The following is a 15,820-nucleotide window of genomic DNA, read 5'->3' as shown; positions in this document are numbered from 1 at the left end:
ATTTCACGAACAGCTGCCTAAGTAGCCATTGTGTGACGCGTAAAGCAAGCGAAGAGACGAAAGGAAACGCGCTTGAAAGCGTGTTTTTATTCTCCGGAGCCGCGCCAGCGTAATGTCCTATGGCGGTCGATTCCTCTCCGGTCATCGCCGACATGTTTCACGTCCCCACGTCGCTGCTGCTCGTCGAAGAACGCGAGGCAGGCAAGAAGATCGCGTCGGCGCTGAAATGATGGCCGCGCGTGCGCCGACTATTCGGCCGCCACCGCAGAGAGCGCGGCGCAGTTTTTAGCGAGCCCGACGTCGCCCAACCAAGCCAGGCGGGAGGCGAAGAGTCAGTCACTGGCCCCGGGAGAATGACTGTTTTCCAGCGAACTTGTTTGGCGGCCGTTCGCAGAGCCCGAGGAGCGTCCGCTCCCCCCTCCGCTCAAGACCTTCCGTTCTTGCTTTGCTTGTGTCTTGTTTCCCGTCTCCTCTTTTACTGCGCTGCCATGGGCGGGCTGGCCGTAACGCCACATCGCGTCGCGTCTTCTTGCACGCCACCAAAAACTATCCGCGTCCAATTCTGCCGCGGGAAATAAACGTCGGCACGGCCGAGACACGTCGGTAATTTGGGAAATGACGCGAGATGCGTGCAAGGCGCGAATGCAAGCGTTCGCGTGTTTTGGAGAAGCTTATAAGGCGCGCGCGCATAACCGAAATGACGCCGTTCGCTTGCGCGAACTTATGCCCGTAATCTCTTCGCACTGCGAAATTCCGCGCTAAACAAATACGTCAACCGTAAGCGACAGAGCAGCAGCATTCGCTGCGAATAAATAGAAGCAGCAGCGGGAACCGACACACGCCGCTGAGCTCGAACATTCGCCCTCCCGCGCTCTGCCGCGTAGCAGTTTCTGCCGTCGCCCCGAGATGGCGCCTCCTGACAGGCGACGTTCGGAGCGCGATTGTTCAACCTTGGCCGGGGGCGATCACCCCGCGTCGCCATTGGTCGGAGCTGCGGCTACGTCACATCCGGAGCCAGCGCCGATAAAACGGAGCGCGGAACGGCTCTCGCTCGCTCATTCGGTGGTCGGCGTGCGCGCGAGCAAGTCCGGTGACATTTCGCACGTGGCGGTGGCGAGAAAAGTTCGCGCTTTGCAGCGGCCGCGCGCATAACCTCGTGGATTACTCAAGCGCAGTGGCTGGTCTCTCTGCTGCAGTTCGCCCACCGCCGCGAGTCTCTCGCTCTGCCCCGAAAGGATATACCCTCGGATTACCCGAAAACGTTCGGCGTGTTCTTGTCGCACGTGGTGGTGTTGTCCGCCGTTGATGTGTGTCGTGTGAGCGCGCGATGGTGCCCCACAGCTCGGGAAGCGTGGACGCGGATACGATGGAGCAGAAGCGACGCAGCAGCCAGCAGCCGTTCGGCTCGTTCAAGGTAGCTGCCAACTCGACGACGCCGTACACGGACGCCACTCAGTGCAAGAAGGTGACGAACCACATCAAGCGGCCCATGAACGCGTTCATGGTCTGGAGTCAGATCGAGCGGCGCAAGATCTGCGAGCAGCAGCCTGACATGCACAACGCCGAGATCAGCAAGCGGCTCGGTATGCGCTGGAAGATGCTGACTGACCAGGAACGCAAGCCGTACATCGAGGAGGCCGAGCGCCTGCGCCTGCTGCACATGCAGGAGTACCCCGACTACAAGTACCGACCGCGCAAGAAGGTCAAGGCTGCCACAACCACGACAGCCAGGACGGCGGCCTCTGAGCGTACCTCGGCGACGCCGGCCAAAGTCCACGCCTCCAAGGTGGCCACGATCGCGACTGTGAGCTCGTCCTCAAAGCCCCACCACCACAAGAGCTCCTCCTCGCACCATCACAGCAGCAGCCACAATCATCACCACCACCATCACAAGAGCTCGTCTTCCAGCCACCACCACGGCCACCATCACCACCACCACAAGTCGAAAAAGTCGTCGGCCTCGTGTGTCCAGATCACCGCGCCACCGCTCACGAGCGGCGGCAACCCGCGGCTCAAGCTGAAGCTCACCATTGACGACAAGTTCAAGAAGAGCATCAGCCGCAGCAAACACGTGCCGCTCGCGACGGGCCAGCTGACGCCGCCGGCCAAAGTGCCCTGCTCGCCGTCGGCCGACGAACCGGCCTCCCCCGAGAGCGCGAACGTCTCGCTCTACGAAGACATGGCGGTCGACGTCAAACCCTCGCTGGCCGATTTCATGGTGGCCGCGTCGCCCTCCGCCTCGAGCACGACGTCGTCCTGCTCGACGTCGGCGTCCTCAACCTCCTCCGTCCACACGGCAGCGTCCCAGAATCGTTTCACGGACACTTCGACGCAACTGGCCGACCTGGACCGCCTCACCGAGGTGTTCGAACTCGCCTCCGGCTGGGGCGCCGCCGCTCAGGCTCAGGAACTCAACGGCCTCATGAGCTCGTCGCTGGGTGGTGACATGGACGCTATGGATAGTGCCAGTTCCAGCTCGACAACGCACTTCCAGTTTCCAGACCTGACGCACGAGGTGTCCGACATCCTTGGAGTGGGCTGGCTCGAGGACAGCTTCGCGCACAGCATCAACTGCTGAATCGACGCACACAGAGAAAAAGAACGTTGCGATGAATCGCCGCTTTGTCTCTCGTTACACAGTACGTGTTTTGTCCCTCATTCTCACAAAAAAACGCAGCTCTTGAGCGGTTCCCGGAAGTTTTTGTCACTCACCTAGTTTTGCCGCGCGCTAGTGGTCTTCGCTCTGCCTGTCTTTCGACCTACTTGCCCTGTAAGTTGCGTTTCTGTGTTGTCCTTCGTGTCGTAACGTAACGCTCTCTGTTCATAATTTTTTACCCACCTTGCCAGGGCTGCGTTCTTGTCCCTCACCGTTCTATTAACGTCCTACACGGAGGTGGAGCCGGCGTGTAAAAAGAATGCGTAAAAAGCCCGCGTTCTTACCGCGCGTCGTTGCTTGCAAGGCGCGCACGTGTTTCTGCTCTCTGCGCTTTCGCCTTTCCTCCCCTTAATTCCGAGTCGTTGCCGGGGTGTCGTCAGTCTCGGTTTTTCTTCGGCGCGCAGCTTTCCTGTTTCTCTCGGCGTTTCCGGCAACCCCTTTCTCGTCTTTTTTTTCTTTCGTTTTGCTTCCACGATGCAGTGTCTCGCGGGCTTATGCTTGGCCTCACTCCCATTTCGTCAGCGGCCTCGAAGAGAATCTTTTTTTTTTCTTCTCTAACCCGCCTTTCCCTTATACCTCGGACGTGCATACGCGCTCCAAGTCGTGCGCGAGCGTAGTTAGTTGCGCTAGAAAACCAATGATCTCACCTTCAACCCTCCGCCACTCAACTCTTGTCCCATTTTTTTTTTCCCGCTCTCTATCCAAATCTTTCGTTTCCATGGTTCGTTTTTTTTTTATCTAGTTTTCTTCTCTAATTCCACGCTGCGTCGTTGTCGGCGAGTAGACGGCTTCGTAGGTCGGGCCTGCGCAGCTGGCTTCAGACGTGCCACCTGCGTTGTCAAGCGCACGCCGGGTTAGAATTTTCCTACCGTCTCTTGTATTTTTTTTTGTTTGGTTCTTCCCTCCCCCTTATTCTCCTGCAACTTTCGTTAGACCTCAACCAGGTTTTTTTCGCGACAAATGTCTCGCATTCGAACGTACGTTTCGGCGTGCAACACGTTCGATGACGAGTGCACAGCGCGCAAAGTTAGCGCTAGTCGTTTCCAGTTCCCTAGGGCAAGAAAAAAAGAACAACCGCCTTGATGCGTCTTCATTATGTCCTCAACAAATTTCGTCACGACGAAAAAGATACCACAAGAAGCGTTTCGCGTTTCTTCCGAGGTGCTGGTCAGTACACTAAGTTCCTTTCGCTTTTTCCCTCGCTGAGGTTACTCAAGCAAAGAGCGTTTTTTTTTCTCGTCATCTTTCTTGTAAAGCTTGCTGCGACCGGATTGATGTTCAGATGTGTAATCGTCTGTTTTTTTTGAGCTGGCACTTCGTGGAGGTTGCGGTCCGTAACGCGGTCGGAACTGTTCCGACTGGCGTGGATCAGTTCAGTGCTTTGCTCAAACGGAATGATGAAAATTCCCGGCATGCGCACATTGCTTGACCCCGACTTCAACCCGCCGCCTTAACTCTCGGGCGACAATCGGCAGGACCAAGAAAAAAAAATGTGTCGCGTCCTCTTTGACATGAAAAGCTATAACGAATAGCCATAAATACGGCGTCGGCATATTCTTCCAAGAGCAAGTGAAGTGTCCTTGGCGTGTAAACCAAACCACCGACCATTCCGCAAGCAACTACATCTTCTATGTTCTCTCTGTGCGTGTTTTTGTTTGTTTTTCGTGGACCGCTCGCCTTTTTTTTTTTTTGCCGGAGTGATAGTCCCGTCCTCCTCGCACCAATTGCCACCTGTAGTCGTGATGGTGTCATTTGGGTCTCATAGGCGTGTGGAGATATTTTTTTGGCTGGGCTACTTTTTTTTTTTTGGCCGTTTTGTATTGCCTGAGTTGTGTTTCGTTCCATAGTGTGCGCACTTGTGAATACTTTGTACAAGTAAGTACTTATCAATGGGCATTAGTTGCAACTTAACCAGCGTTGATTTTTCATTCGTAGCAGTAGCAGCGTCTGTATCTTTTTTTTTTCTGCTCGTTACGCAATCCTATCGTCCCCCTGAACAGTGAGTGTGAGCAGTCTTTGGCTGGAGCGACTGTATCTTGTATCGCAGTGTACGGGCTTTTTCTTGTCGGCGCTTGTAGCAGGCATTTACGAAGGAATCTTGTTTAAGCACGAACATTAGTATTTACAGGGAAAAAAAAGGAGCAAAAAAAATTGTTGGCAATACCGCGTTTCAATACTTTAGTTACACGCCTCGTGCTCTTTGCGCGAAGGCTGTCAGATTTCTTTCCCAAAAGAAGCGTTGTAATTTTGTGGCTGGGTACCTCGCGATGCCAGACACGCGTAGCTTTGTGCCCGTGCCATCTTACTGTGCTTAGCTGTGTTGCAATGACCTGTCATTATCTTTCTTGTCAGTTATCGAAAAAGAACAATCTATATGTTTCACATGTTTGACCAAGCAATGTTCGCATTGTGTTATAGTTTTACTCCCAACAACGTTCAGGTAACCACAGTTGTTTGGTTCGTTTTCGGTTATATTACGGGGTTTTATTTAACTTTGTTCCCGTATTGTCTGTTCATCTACATATTTTTCTTTGAAAAAAAAAATTATGGCAAAGTACTTGTTAAGCAATGGTGAAAATGTCCATGAAGAGGTAGTGAGCGTATATATGCATTTGTTCTGTTCCTGAGGTTTGTTCCCCATTCCGTTAGTTTTTTTTTTTTTTGGTTTGAAGTTGTGATTTTTTGCTTCTTGCATAAGTCATTGTCAGTTTTCTGTGTGTGGTTGAGTGGAAAGACTTGTTGTGCAAAGCAGCTCATGAACAGGATTCAGTACTGCACAAACCATATATTTGTTTCGCGGACTGGACATTGTTTTTTTTTTTCCTTGTCATTGAGAAGACAGAGTGTGAGTGTTCAGTATATTTGTCATGTCTTGTGAGTCCACAGAACAGGACATTGATTTCAACTTCTGAACAGCTGGGCGGCTTGACCCAGCGCTCCGGCTTTCGACTTCGTGTAAATAGTATACATATATATATATTAAATATATAAAAATATCTTCAGTGCATAGAGTATATGAAAGTATATTTGTACATTTTAATAAGAGAAGAGAAAAATGTCAAAAAAAAGATTGCAAGGGCATCACGATGCAAGTTTGTACGATATAGTGAAAAGATCTTTTTTTTTTTACAAAAGCATCGAATAAATCCATTGTGCCATCAAGAACTCTCCTGTTTTATTGTTTTCATGGCCTGGAGCATCGGTGCGAATGTTTGGCACAAGATGCATATAGTAAGAGTGGTGTGTGAAATTGTTGCCGAAGGCAAGATTGTTGACACGCTCATAAAGCAGTTGGCATGTGTGACATGTCTGGACAGCGATAGGTAATTTTTTACTGGAGCGACTGAGGTTAGCTTGCTGTAGGTGTGGTAAGTGAAAGGACCTACAACCCTAGTAATGCTTTGCGATATCGGATATTTTCAGCAGTTCATGTAATGGGCAATTTCAGCAAGGGAGGGGGGATGAGCGAGCACAACCAATTTTAATGGGCGCCATCTTGGATTCCAGAAACCGAAACTATGCCACCATTCCGTCCCCTGACGTCATGCTGGACGCCCCACTCCAGTTGTAGCCAACACAGTGCTGTGCGCGTGTGTGATTTAATTCCTCTAAAATGAACTAATCACGCGCACAACCTGGACACATTTCTTATTGTGTAAATAGTTTGTACATATTACTCCCCTATCCTCTCATGTCCCCTCAACTCTTTCATTTCATTTCTCCATTTTGCCTGCTATCCTTTATTTCCGCTGCCCCAGCTCAGGTGCTTCAGTATCGATGGCAGATGCCGGGGCTAGCAAATCTTTTCCTTCCTTTTTACTATTATTTTAATAAAAACACTACCACGTCTCATACTCACATAGTTACACCTCTATCATCATATTGGACCGTGACGTCGTCATTGGCACGCGGTAGGTGGTTGTTTCTACAATGGTACCGTAAATGGCGCTACAATGCGAGATGCAACTACGTGATGAGTAGTTGCTGCCACAGATGGCGCTGTGATCAAGGGTGGTAGCAGACCCCACGAAATCTCGGAACGTGATGAGTAAGAGCTAACGCTCTTAAAATAAATAAGCAAATTAAATGGCTGGCAAAGGTGGGGAGGAACTGGGCAACTTCGAGAGATCGGCACACTTGCATAGCGCTCAAACCACAGTACTTTATTATAATCATCTTAACTCCCAGCAGGTGGCCTGGCATTTCTCTTTTCCCTTCACCTTTGCAGTGTGGGCAGGTTAGGGGCATGTTGTTTCGGCTGACCTCTCCACGTTACTTCCATTAGCAGTTCCTTTTTTGTAACTGTTCCTTGTGTGGTCTAACTTTGAATGCAGCCTGAGCGCATTATCTGACACAAATGGTGGTCCGTGGTCAGCATATCTAATAAGCATCTCATATAATCTGTGCCATTGCATTGCCACGTACTTAGTGCAAGCACATACTAAACAAATTCTCACCCTTAAGGGTGGAAATCAGCTGTCCTCACACGAACACCCTTTTGGGTGCTAAAAAGGCTGCATAGATCACCACCCTTCAGGAAGGGTGCACAGCATGAAAGTTTAGTGGGCGCGCATCAGTTCAAGGCATTTGCTTCATGGGTGGATCAATGAGGAGCACCCTTCCGACATGCATTCGTAGAGGTGTAATGGAAAAATAGTACCGTTCAATGAGGGTGCAACCATTACATCCTCTAAAGTATCATTAAGTGCACCTTTCCTTAAGGGTGCTGATCTATGCACCCTTTTTTTAGCACCCAACAATTGGAAATGGTGTTCGTCTGCGGACAGCTGATTTACACCCTTAAGTGTGAGAAATTGTTTAGTGTCGCACATGGCATGACCTGGGCTTGCAGTGAAGCTGGGCTCACATTTAGGACCGCCACTCATTGTTCAGTGGCTGTCCAGCTGCTGTGTTTTTAATTCCTGCGACAGCGTCGTGCGCACGATCCCTATGAAACAAGACGCAATGAAAAACTTGGTGCCTCTACGCTCGGCGATATGCCCTCTCGCATGCAGCGCTCATTGCTGCTTCGAGAGGACTCGTGGAAGTCGCCTTCACGCGAGGCGTCGTCTCACGGCGCGGCAGGGCCCACGTGCTCGGCGAGTTCATCGTCGAGGCCTAGGTCGCCGTATAGCAATGAGCCGTCCGGGACTACGGCACGGCGAGAGAGCTTGGCGAAACACCTGCCGCTCGCTTCTCTGGCGGTAGGCATGCACGGGGGAGAGTGCCGCGAAGCTACGGGCGACGTGTGTGCGTGCGCCGTGGTGTGCCGGATCCGCATTGCTCTAAAAAACCCGTCGTAGTCGATATAAACTCGCTGCGTTTACCTGTTTTCGAACGTGTCGATATCGAAAGGGCGATCGTGTCATGTGGGTCGAACACCGATCGGGTACGGCTTTCGAGGACTCGGAGGAGTACTTCTGCAAGCAGCGGGGGAAAAAGTAGACATCGACACATGCAAGAAAGGACGGCGCAGGTATTTAACTTGCAGTTTCAAAACAAGCTAACCCGCTGCATATACAGTGGGATCTCGTTAAAGTTAAGTTAAACTAGCTTAACCATCAAAAAGGCGCCCTTAATTTTCGAACACCGTTCAATTGGGACAAGTTCTATTATCCTTTGTCAGAGTCAAGGTGATCACTGTCAGGGTGACATGTATATAGGCACTGAGGGAACCACATACTGCAAGATGAGAAAGCTTTTCGAAAGAATCTGGCTGTGAGACCTTCTAATGGTTTTATAATAACCCTTAAATCTGCGGCTTCGTCTGCGTTTATGGTTGGTGCTGGGATAAGCTGCTGTGAAATAGAATTGATTATCAGCGCCCTTGTCTTGCGTGTGCGCCTCTGCATGTGCTTTTCGCGTTGCTTCACCAACTAGCGCAAAAGTACAATGAAGTCGAAATGCCCAAACTATCCCAGACAAATTTTTCCGCGTTGGAGGAAGTCTCGAGCCCGGGTTCGAACCCGACCGCGGCGGCTGCGTTTTTATGTAGGAAAGACGCTAAGGCACCCGTGTGCTGTGCGATGTCAGTGCACGTTAAAGATCCCCAGGTGGTCGAAATTATTCCGGAGCCCTCCACTACGGCACATGTTCCTTTCTTCTTTCACTCCCTCCTTTATCCCTTCCTTATGGCGCGGTTCAGGTGTCCAACGATATATGAGTCAGATACTGCGCCATTTCCTTTCCCCCAAAAACCAATTATTATTAAGTCTGGAGGACCGAGAAAGTTTAAGTCAAGTTTCTCGCTACTTTTATGCCAAGATCGTAGTGCGTTTGACCGTTGCGGTATCGCTGAACACTAGCTCTCATTGCTCGGAGGCACGAACGAAGCGAGCGTCGTTATCTACGCCGCGACGCTCTCGAATGCGTGAGAACTGGCAGAGATTCTTCCAGCAGTTGTGTGAGTGGACCTCTTCTGCACACAACGCGGTTGGCAGCCAAAAAAGATATCGCCAATAAACGAAGGCGGGAGCTTTCGGGAAGGAACCGGATTGCGACAACGTGGTCGCAGCTGCAACGGAAAATTTTCCCAGCCGGGAGTAGAGGTGTAAATTCTGGGCTACGCGTTGTTACGATGGCGGGGCTTTTTGAGTTTTAAATTATTGCGCTACTTTCGCAAGATTTGTCGCAAGACAAGTGAGTTACTGAAATACGGAGCCATTTCACTCGCACTTTCCTTCGTTTGTGTCGTAAGCGGATTTGTGCCGCCATAATAATAATTAATAATAATTGGTTTTTTTGGGGAAAGGAAATGGCACAGTATCTGTCCCATATATCGTTGGACACCTGAACCGCGCCGTAAGGGAAGGGATGAAGGAGGGAGTGAAAGAAGAAAGGAAGAGAGAGGTGCCGTAGTGGAGGGCACCGGAATAATTTCGACCACCTGGGGATCTTTAACGTGCACTGAAATCGCGCAGCACACGGGCGCCTTAGCGTTTTTCCTCCATAAAAACGCAGCCGCCGCGGTCGGGTTCGAACCCGGGAACTCTGGATCAGTAGTCGAGCGCCCTAACCACTGAGCCACCGCGCCAGTGTTTCGCTGGTTTCGTTCCATGCAGTCCTGGACACCTATTGTGCCTATTGTAAGGTTGTTGCGACGATGATGGGGATGAATGGATAGATGGATGGAAACATATAGGGTTCCCCTTTGTATCGGGGTGATGGCGAGCGCCACCTTGCCTTAGAGAGATGCTTTTTTTTTTCAAGGCCAATCAGTTAACCCGGACAGTGTTGTAAGGAGGCCACAGTTATCTACTATCTCGTCTTATTTTCTACATCTACTCAACACTGCCATCTGGTGACGCCTAGTGGCGGCCCCCTGCGTAAACTGCTCAGAGCTGTTGGGTCTATTCCTGTGCAAACATTTAGGGTTGATACCGGTTTGCTTAACTTGCTGGGAAGAACGTATGGCAGACACTTGTTGGTTAACGTAGTTTCGGGAACATTTAACAGCTGTGAGCCGCCGCGGTGGCTCAGTGGTTATGGCACTCGGCTGCCGGCCCTAGAGACGCGGGTTCGATCCCGGCCGCGGCGGTCAAATTTCAATGGAGGCGAAATTCTAGAGGCTCGTGTACTGTGCGATGTCAGTGCACGTTAAAGAACCCCAGGTGGTCGAAATTTCCGGAGCCCTTCACTCGGCGTCTCTCAGCTTGAGTCGCTTTGGGACGTTAAACCCCCATAAACCAAACCATTTAACAGCTGTGGAACACTGAAATGAGAAACAAAGTGCGCTGCCCTTTCAGCTTTGGTTTCTTAAGAGTAGATTTGTGAAAAGGAAAACACTTGTTATGGTTGCGCCATCGGATGGAGAAAGCATAATTTAACGGGTTGTACGGAATGGCTGCCCATGTCAAAGATCACGCTGCACGGTTATCAGATCAAGAACGGGATATGGACTGCCACATTTTGGACAATGCAGACGGAGGTACACATTGCACTGTTTTAGAGGTAAACCATCTGCTGGGCTTATGCAGCCGCGTTTAATATTGTACCCATTCGCTCGAGCCTGGCTCGACACAAATGTTGCTATAGTTGGATACAAGTCAATAGCGAAGCGTCTTTACCCCGTCAAGGACCTCGTTCCAGCCTGTGGCGTCGGCCGATTCTCATCAGCCTGCTATCGTGACAAACCAGGGAGTGGCAGATGAAAGGGCATATAGTCCCATACCTCCATGGTCAGGGATAGTCCCTTCCCTACATTGTGAACGAAGAAGGGAAGAGAGAGGTGCCGTAGTGGAGGGCTCCGGAATAATTTCGCCCAAGATCCCCAGGTGGTCGAAATTATTCCGGAGCCCTTCACTACGGCACCTCTCTCTTCCCTTCTTTCACTCCCCCCTTTATCTCTTCCCTTACGGCGTGCGGTTCAGGTGTCCAACGATATATTAGACAAATACTGCGCCATTTCCTTTGCCCAAAAACGAATTATTATTATTCAGACTAGCAGGTTCATGGGAATCGGCCGGCGCTATTGGCTGGAAGAGAGGTTCGTTATTGAGTTGTATCCGACTACAGTGCCACTCACCCGTCAATCTCGCGTTATCCCACAGTGTTGTCCTAGAGATTACGGTTTTCTGCCGCTGAGCAGGTCACAAGTTCGATGTCGTCCATGAAGGCAACCGGTTCGATGGAAGCGAAATGCGGAAATGCTTATATTCGGCTATCAATGATATTTTAATAGCGAAATTCATTGCATGTCTTCAGGTTCTCGAAGGAAAGTGTTGACAACAGCTTCTATCCCACCGATGCCACCAGTTGTTGGGATTCAGGTAGCGTGGCAGGGCCGGAGAAGGGACGAAAGCGATCGGAGACGTAGTTATGAAGAAAACATGGAAATCTTTATTATACAGACTATTTACGTGATGTATACAAGTAAGAGCAACTAGGCATGTCTCTCAGTTAAACGGGGCTTAGCAGACGGGAGTGTATTGGCAACAAACCAGCAGCCCGTTAAATACGCTTCGTATTCCCCACTGGGGAATACGTGCAGAGTCGATCACACTTGTCTAGATCTCTTGAGCAGTGCCGCCCAGTGGAAATAAAGCGTAATTCTGAAGTAGGGATTGACTTTCACGGATAATTGCGTTGGAGAGCAGCCTAATAGACATGTGAATCGCGCAGGCACCAGTGCCTTATCCCCGGCAAAGCAGCTGCGATAAGATTTAATTTAATTTGCTCCACAGCACACCACTCAAGAGCTCTAGACAAGTGTGATCGACTCTGTACTTCCCTTTGCTAAGAAGCTCCTTTTCACTGAGAGGCATTCTCAGTTTCTCTTACTTGTACATTATGTAAACAGTCTGTATAAAGTTTTCCATGTTTTCTTCGTAACCAGGTCTACGACTTGCTCGTCCCTTCTCCGGCCCAACCGCGCTACCTGAATCCCAATAACAGGAATATTCTTGTTTTAACCGGCTCGCTTAAACCGTTTACTAGTTTCAGTTAGTGCAGGGGGAAAAAAAAAGACGTATTAAACACCTAGTTCGGCTTATGATGACCTCAGCCACGCATGCACCGCGCAACCCAACGCAAACACAGCCAGAGCGAAGCGCAGGCCCAGCTGGGTCTGTCCGACAGTGTTCCTTCCCTCTCCTCCTCTTACGGGGCCGGAAGATTCTCATCGCCGAGCTCTTTCCGGCTGTCCCGCTGCTACGCACCTGACGCCTGGGCCGATCTGGGTCGCCAGTGAGAGTTATAAGACACGCGTATTATTATACGCGAGCTGGCGTCAGCGTCGACCGCGCCGTACTTAACGCTCGCTTACCCCCCCCCCTCTCTCTCTCTCTCTCTCTCTCGGCTCCGTTGCAGCGACTGGCCCGAATTCAGGGCCACGCCGATCGGCCTCTCTTGCCCTTACCGCTTCCGTCGTGCCGATAGAAACGGACAGCGTTACGAAAGCTGGCGCAGGCGCAAGGAAATGAGAGACCCGGGTTCGAACCCGACCGCGGCGGCTGCGTTTTTATGGAGGCAAGACGCTAAGGCGCCCGTGTGCTGTGCGATGTCAGTGCACGTTAAAGATCCCCAGGTGATAGAAATTATGCCGGAGCCCTCCACTACGGCACCTATTTCTCTTTCTTCTTTCACTCCCTCCTTCATCCCTTCCCTTACGGCGCGGTTCAGGTGTCCAACGATATATGAGACAGATACTGCGCCATTTCCTTTCCCCAGAAAAAAAATCAATTATTATTATGTACTGCACGGTGCATGCTTAAGGGGAACACCTAATTTGTACTGAAGGCAGCGGGAGTGCGGCATTTATTTTACATCAATAACTACAAAATGGCCGATAACATGCGTCCGGCGGACTCGACATCTACTGAAGAACTGACATGGAGGACTTGATCAAATGTTGATGACATCTAGGTCTCGACCAGTGCTGCAGTAAATTAATTAGGCGTTCTCTTTGATAACTGACCGTACCCGTTCTGTATTACAGTCGGATGCAACTCATGAACAGACCTGAATATCCTCCTCAAAGGAAGCCGTCCAGCCAACGGCGTCGACGGAATTTTATGATGTCACTGTTAATCGGTGGTTAATCCGCTCTCGCTTTAACGTTAGAAGGGATTAATCTGGTGCGACTCGGAAACACACCACGGATTAACCGTGACTTCTTCACAATCAGTCCACGCCATTGGCTGGAGAGCTTCCTTTGAGGGAGATTTGATGATTCCTTTTTATTTAGTTGCATCTTACTATACACCTTTTCGAAATCTATCCGTCTGGGCGCAGATACGCTGCTATATTTCCACTGGGCTGTGGCAGCTTTCTGCGCATGCGCTGTATAATCCAAAACACTAGTTCGCTCAATCAAGCTGTAAACAGCTGTAAACGGTCTATAAGCTGTCCGGAGATGTGTAATTTGCAGGCCGGCACGTAACAACGCTCAGTGACAAAGTGGTAAGCTGATATCTGATGACAAAAAAAAAATGCGTATGCCGGGCTTCATTTCGACCCCATCTCAGCAGCCATCAATTCTGGAATACTACTAACGCGCTTTATCCTTGAAGAGCTAAGGGTACTGCGCTATACACGATATTGGCGAAAGTGCTTGCCAGCTGGCGTGTAACGCCTTTCTGTGAGCGACCGTTTTGCCGGCGGTGCGGACTGACCGATAGCCGGTGCTTGTGTCACGTAGCGGCAATACGACAGCCGAAGGCGTCTGCCAACCATGCATCGTTGTTATACGTGCGGGCAGCTTCAACTTCTTTTGCCCCTGATTTTTTAGCCGGTTCATATTACTTCGCTTGAGGTTCCGCCAAAGCTGACACGCCTGTGCGCAGCTGTTATACTCTGGTGACCATAGGAAACGTGACGAATGTTTGGCGGGCCTGGAAGTAGTAAATAGTACGGATGAAACTGTTAGAGGTGCTCGAAGGTACCGACGTTGTTGTGACCTACAAATGGGGTTATCAGGACATAAGGCTGGACAAGTTGGATGCGACCCTTAGTGTAACAACGTGAAAGACGAGCACAAATGAAAAATCCCGCTCGTGTTGTCTGCTTTTTCGTTTGTCCTTGTCTTCCACACTGTTGTACTGTGGAATTAGCCTTGCATTATTATGCCGGCAATTGATACACAGCAGGGACGCTTAAATAACATTTCAAGACGAGAGCGTGTGGCACCGAACACAAATACGCCTGTATGGGAGTAAAAAAAGGAGTAAGCTGTTCTCCCTTTTTTTTACTCCTTTGTGTTTAAGCGCAGCCTTGTTGGGCATCACCAACTGGCGCCATCTGTCGGCCGCCAGAATCGAACACCACGAAACTGAATAATAATAATAATAATAATAATTGGTTTTTGTGTGGAAAGGAAATTGCGCAGTATCTGACTCATATATCGGCGGACACCTGAACCGCGCCGTAAGGGAAGGGATAAAGGAGGGAGTGAAAGAAGGAAGGAAGAATGAGGTGCCGTAGTGGAGGGCTCCGGAATAATTTCGACCACCTGGGGATCTTTAACGTGCACTGACATCGCACAGCACACGGGCGCCTTAGCGTTTTTACTCCATAAAAACGCAGCCGCCGCGGTCGGGTTCGAACCCGAAACTGAATGGGAAAGTTTTCATTCGTGGTTGAGGAAAAAATGAACTAAAGCCTCTCGTAAAGTGGTGCGCGAAGTTGCTCATACTGATGTCTTGCTCTTACGACGTGCTGTAGAGTCCTGACCCACAAAATTCTTCCTGCGCTCTCACAGAAGAGTTTTGACCGCCATAGTAAATCAGCTGGTTGCAGCGAACGTTCAAACTTCCCGCGGTAATTTTTGACGCTCAGCGCCATGGAGCACGCGGTGGCAGCCGCACAAACTAGAGGCGCTTGTCCAGATTCTCTGGGCTTCGTACCCGCGCACATAAGCCCCCACAAGAACCCCCCAACTGCCACAGTTACGCTGTGGAGACCAGGGCAACGTCAAAAGGGCGTGGCCTGTTTTTCCGTTATTACCCAGCTTAATTCATTTAATACCACGCTGGACAGATCACCGCCGACGTCTGCCGCTTCAGTGCAGGTGAGTAAATATTTGTTATTAGGCGACGGCATGATGCCTAAATAAACAAGGAAAAAAAAGCTGCAATATGCTCGCTGATGTTGACCCTGGAGGACACCGTCCACAGCCGAAGTCAGCGGGGGAAGTAAGTCGATTGTTGCTCGCGTTTCCCTCAGCCAAAGTCAGTTGTGTAGAATTGGCTCTTCCTGTGGCTTGTACTGGCACGTCACCCTCGCGAGGCACAGTGAATCCCACAACGAGGGCTGGAATTCAGTGCAGCTGACCGTGACACGGTCGGTGCACGTCGCCCGCGCAGTGCTTCGCTTTAGTGTCACTGCTACAGAATGCGTACAACACTGTTCAGCTTTGCCTTTCGCCTCCACCTCTCGACTACGTCCTCGTTACATGCTATAATTAAGCTATTTTTACGGGAGGACTCGAGCCTGTTGCGGTAACAAGTGCCAGGGTAAGGGATGGAGGTTTGGTGGAACACTGGCGCCCAAACGGCGCATAACGCCTTGCTTCTGGTCGTCGTGCACCTCTTTTCCAGCAGCTGAGATGCCCCAGGAACTTGTTGGTCTCGATTGAGGCAGCGGGATGTCAGAAGCACGTTCGCTGTGCCACGGGCATCGCCACTGCCAGCGCCACCCGCATGCCCGCTGACCTATACTCCACCCGCT

The 15,820-nt window shown here is 50.5% G+C and overlaps 1 protein-coding gene across 1 annotated transcript; it reads left to right on the top strand.

Annotated features, from left to right (window-relative positions):
• The first annotated feature begins 1,035 nt into the window (after positions 1-1,035).
• Positions 1,036-5,821, top strand: LOC144107764 (uncharacterized). Its single transcript, XM_077640931.1, has one exon. It carries the CDS (start codon positions 1,328-1,330, stop codon positions 2,576-2,578), a length of 1,251 nt encoding a protein of 416 aa, XP_077497057.1. The 5' UTR covers positions 1,036-1,327; the 3' UTR covers positions 2,579-5,821.
• The last annotated feature ends 9,999 nt before the right edge of the window (positions 5,822-15,820 follow it).

The sequence above is a fragment of the Amblyomma americanum genome, chromosome 10, assembly GCF_052857255.1.
Source record: "Amblyomma americanum isolate KBUSLIRL-KWMA chromosome 10, ASM5285725v1, whole genome shotgun sequence".
Taxonomy (NCBI): Eukaryota; Metazoa; Arthropoda; class Arachnida; order Ixodida; family Ixodidae; genus Amblyomma; species Amblyomma americanum.
Note: the sequence above shows the minus strand (reverse complement) of the source record. Positions and strands in the feature narration are given on the sequence as shown.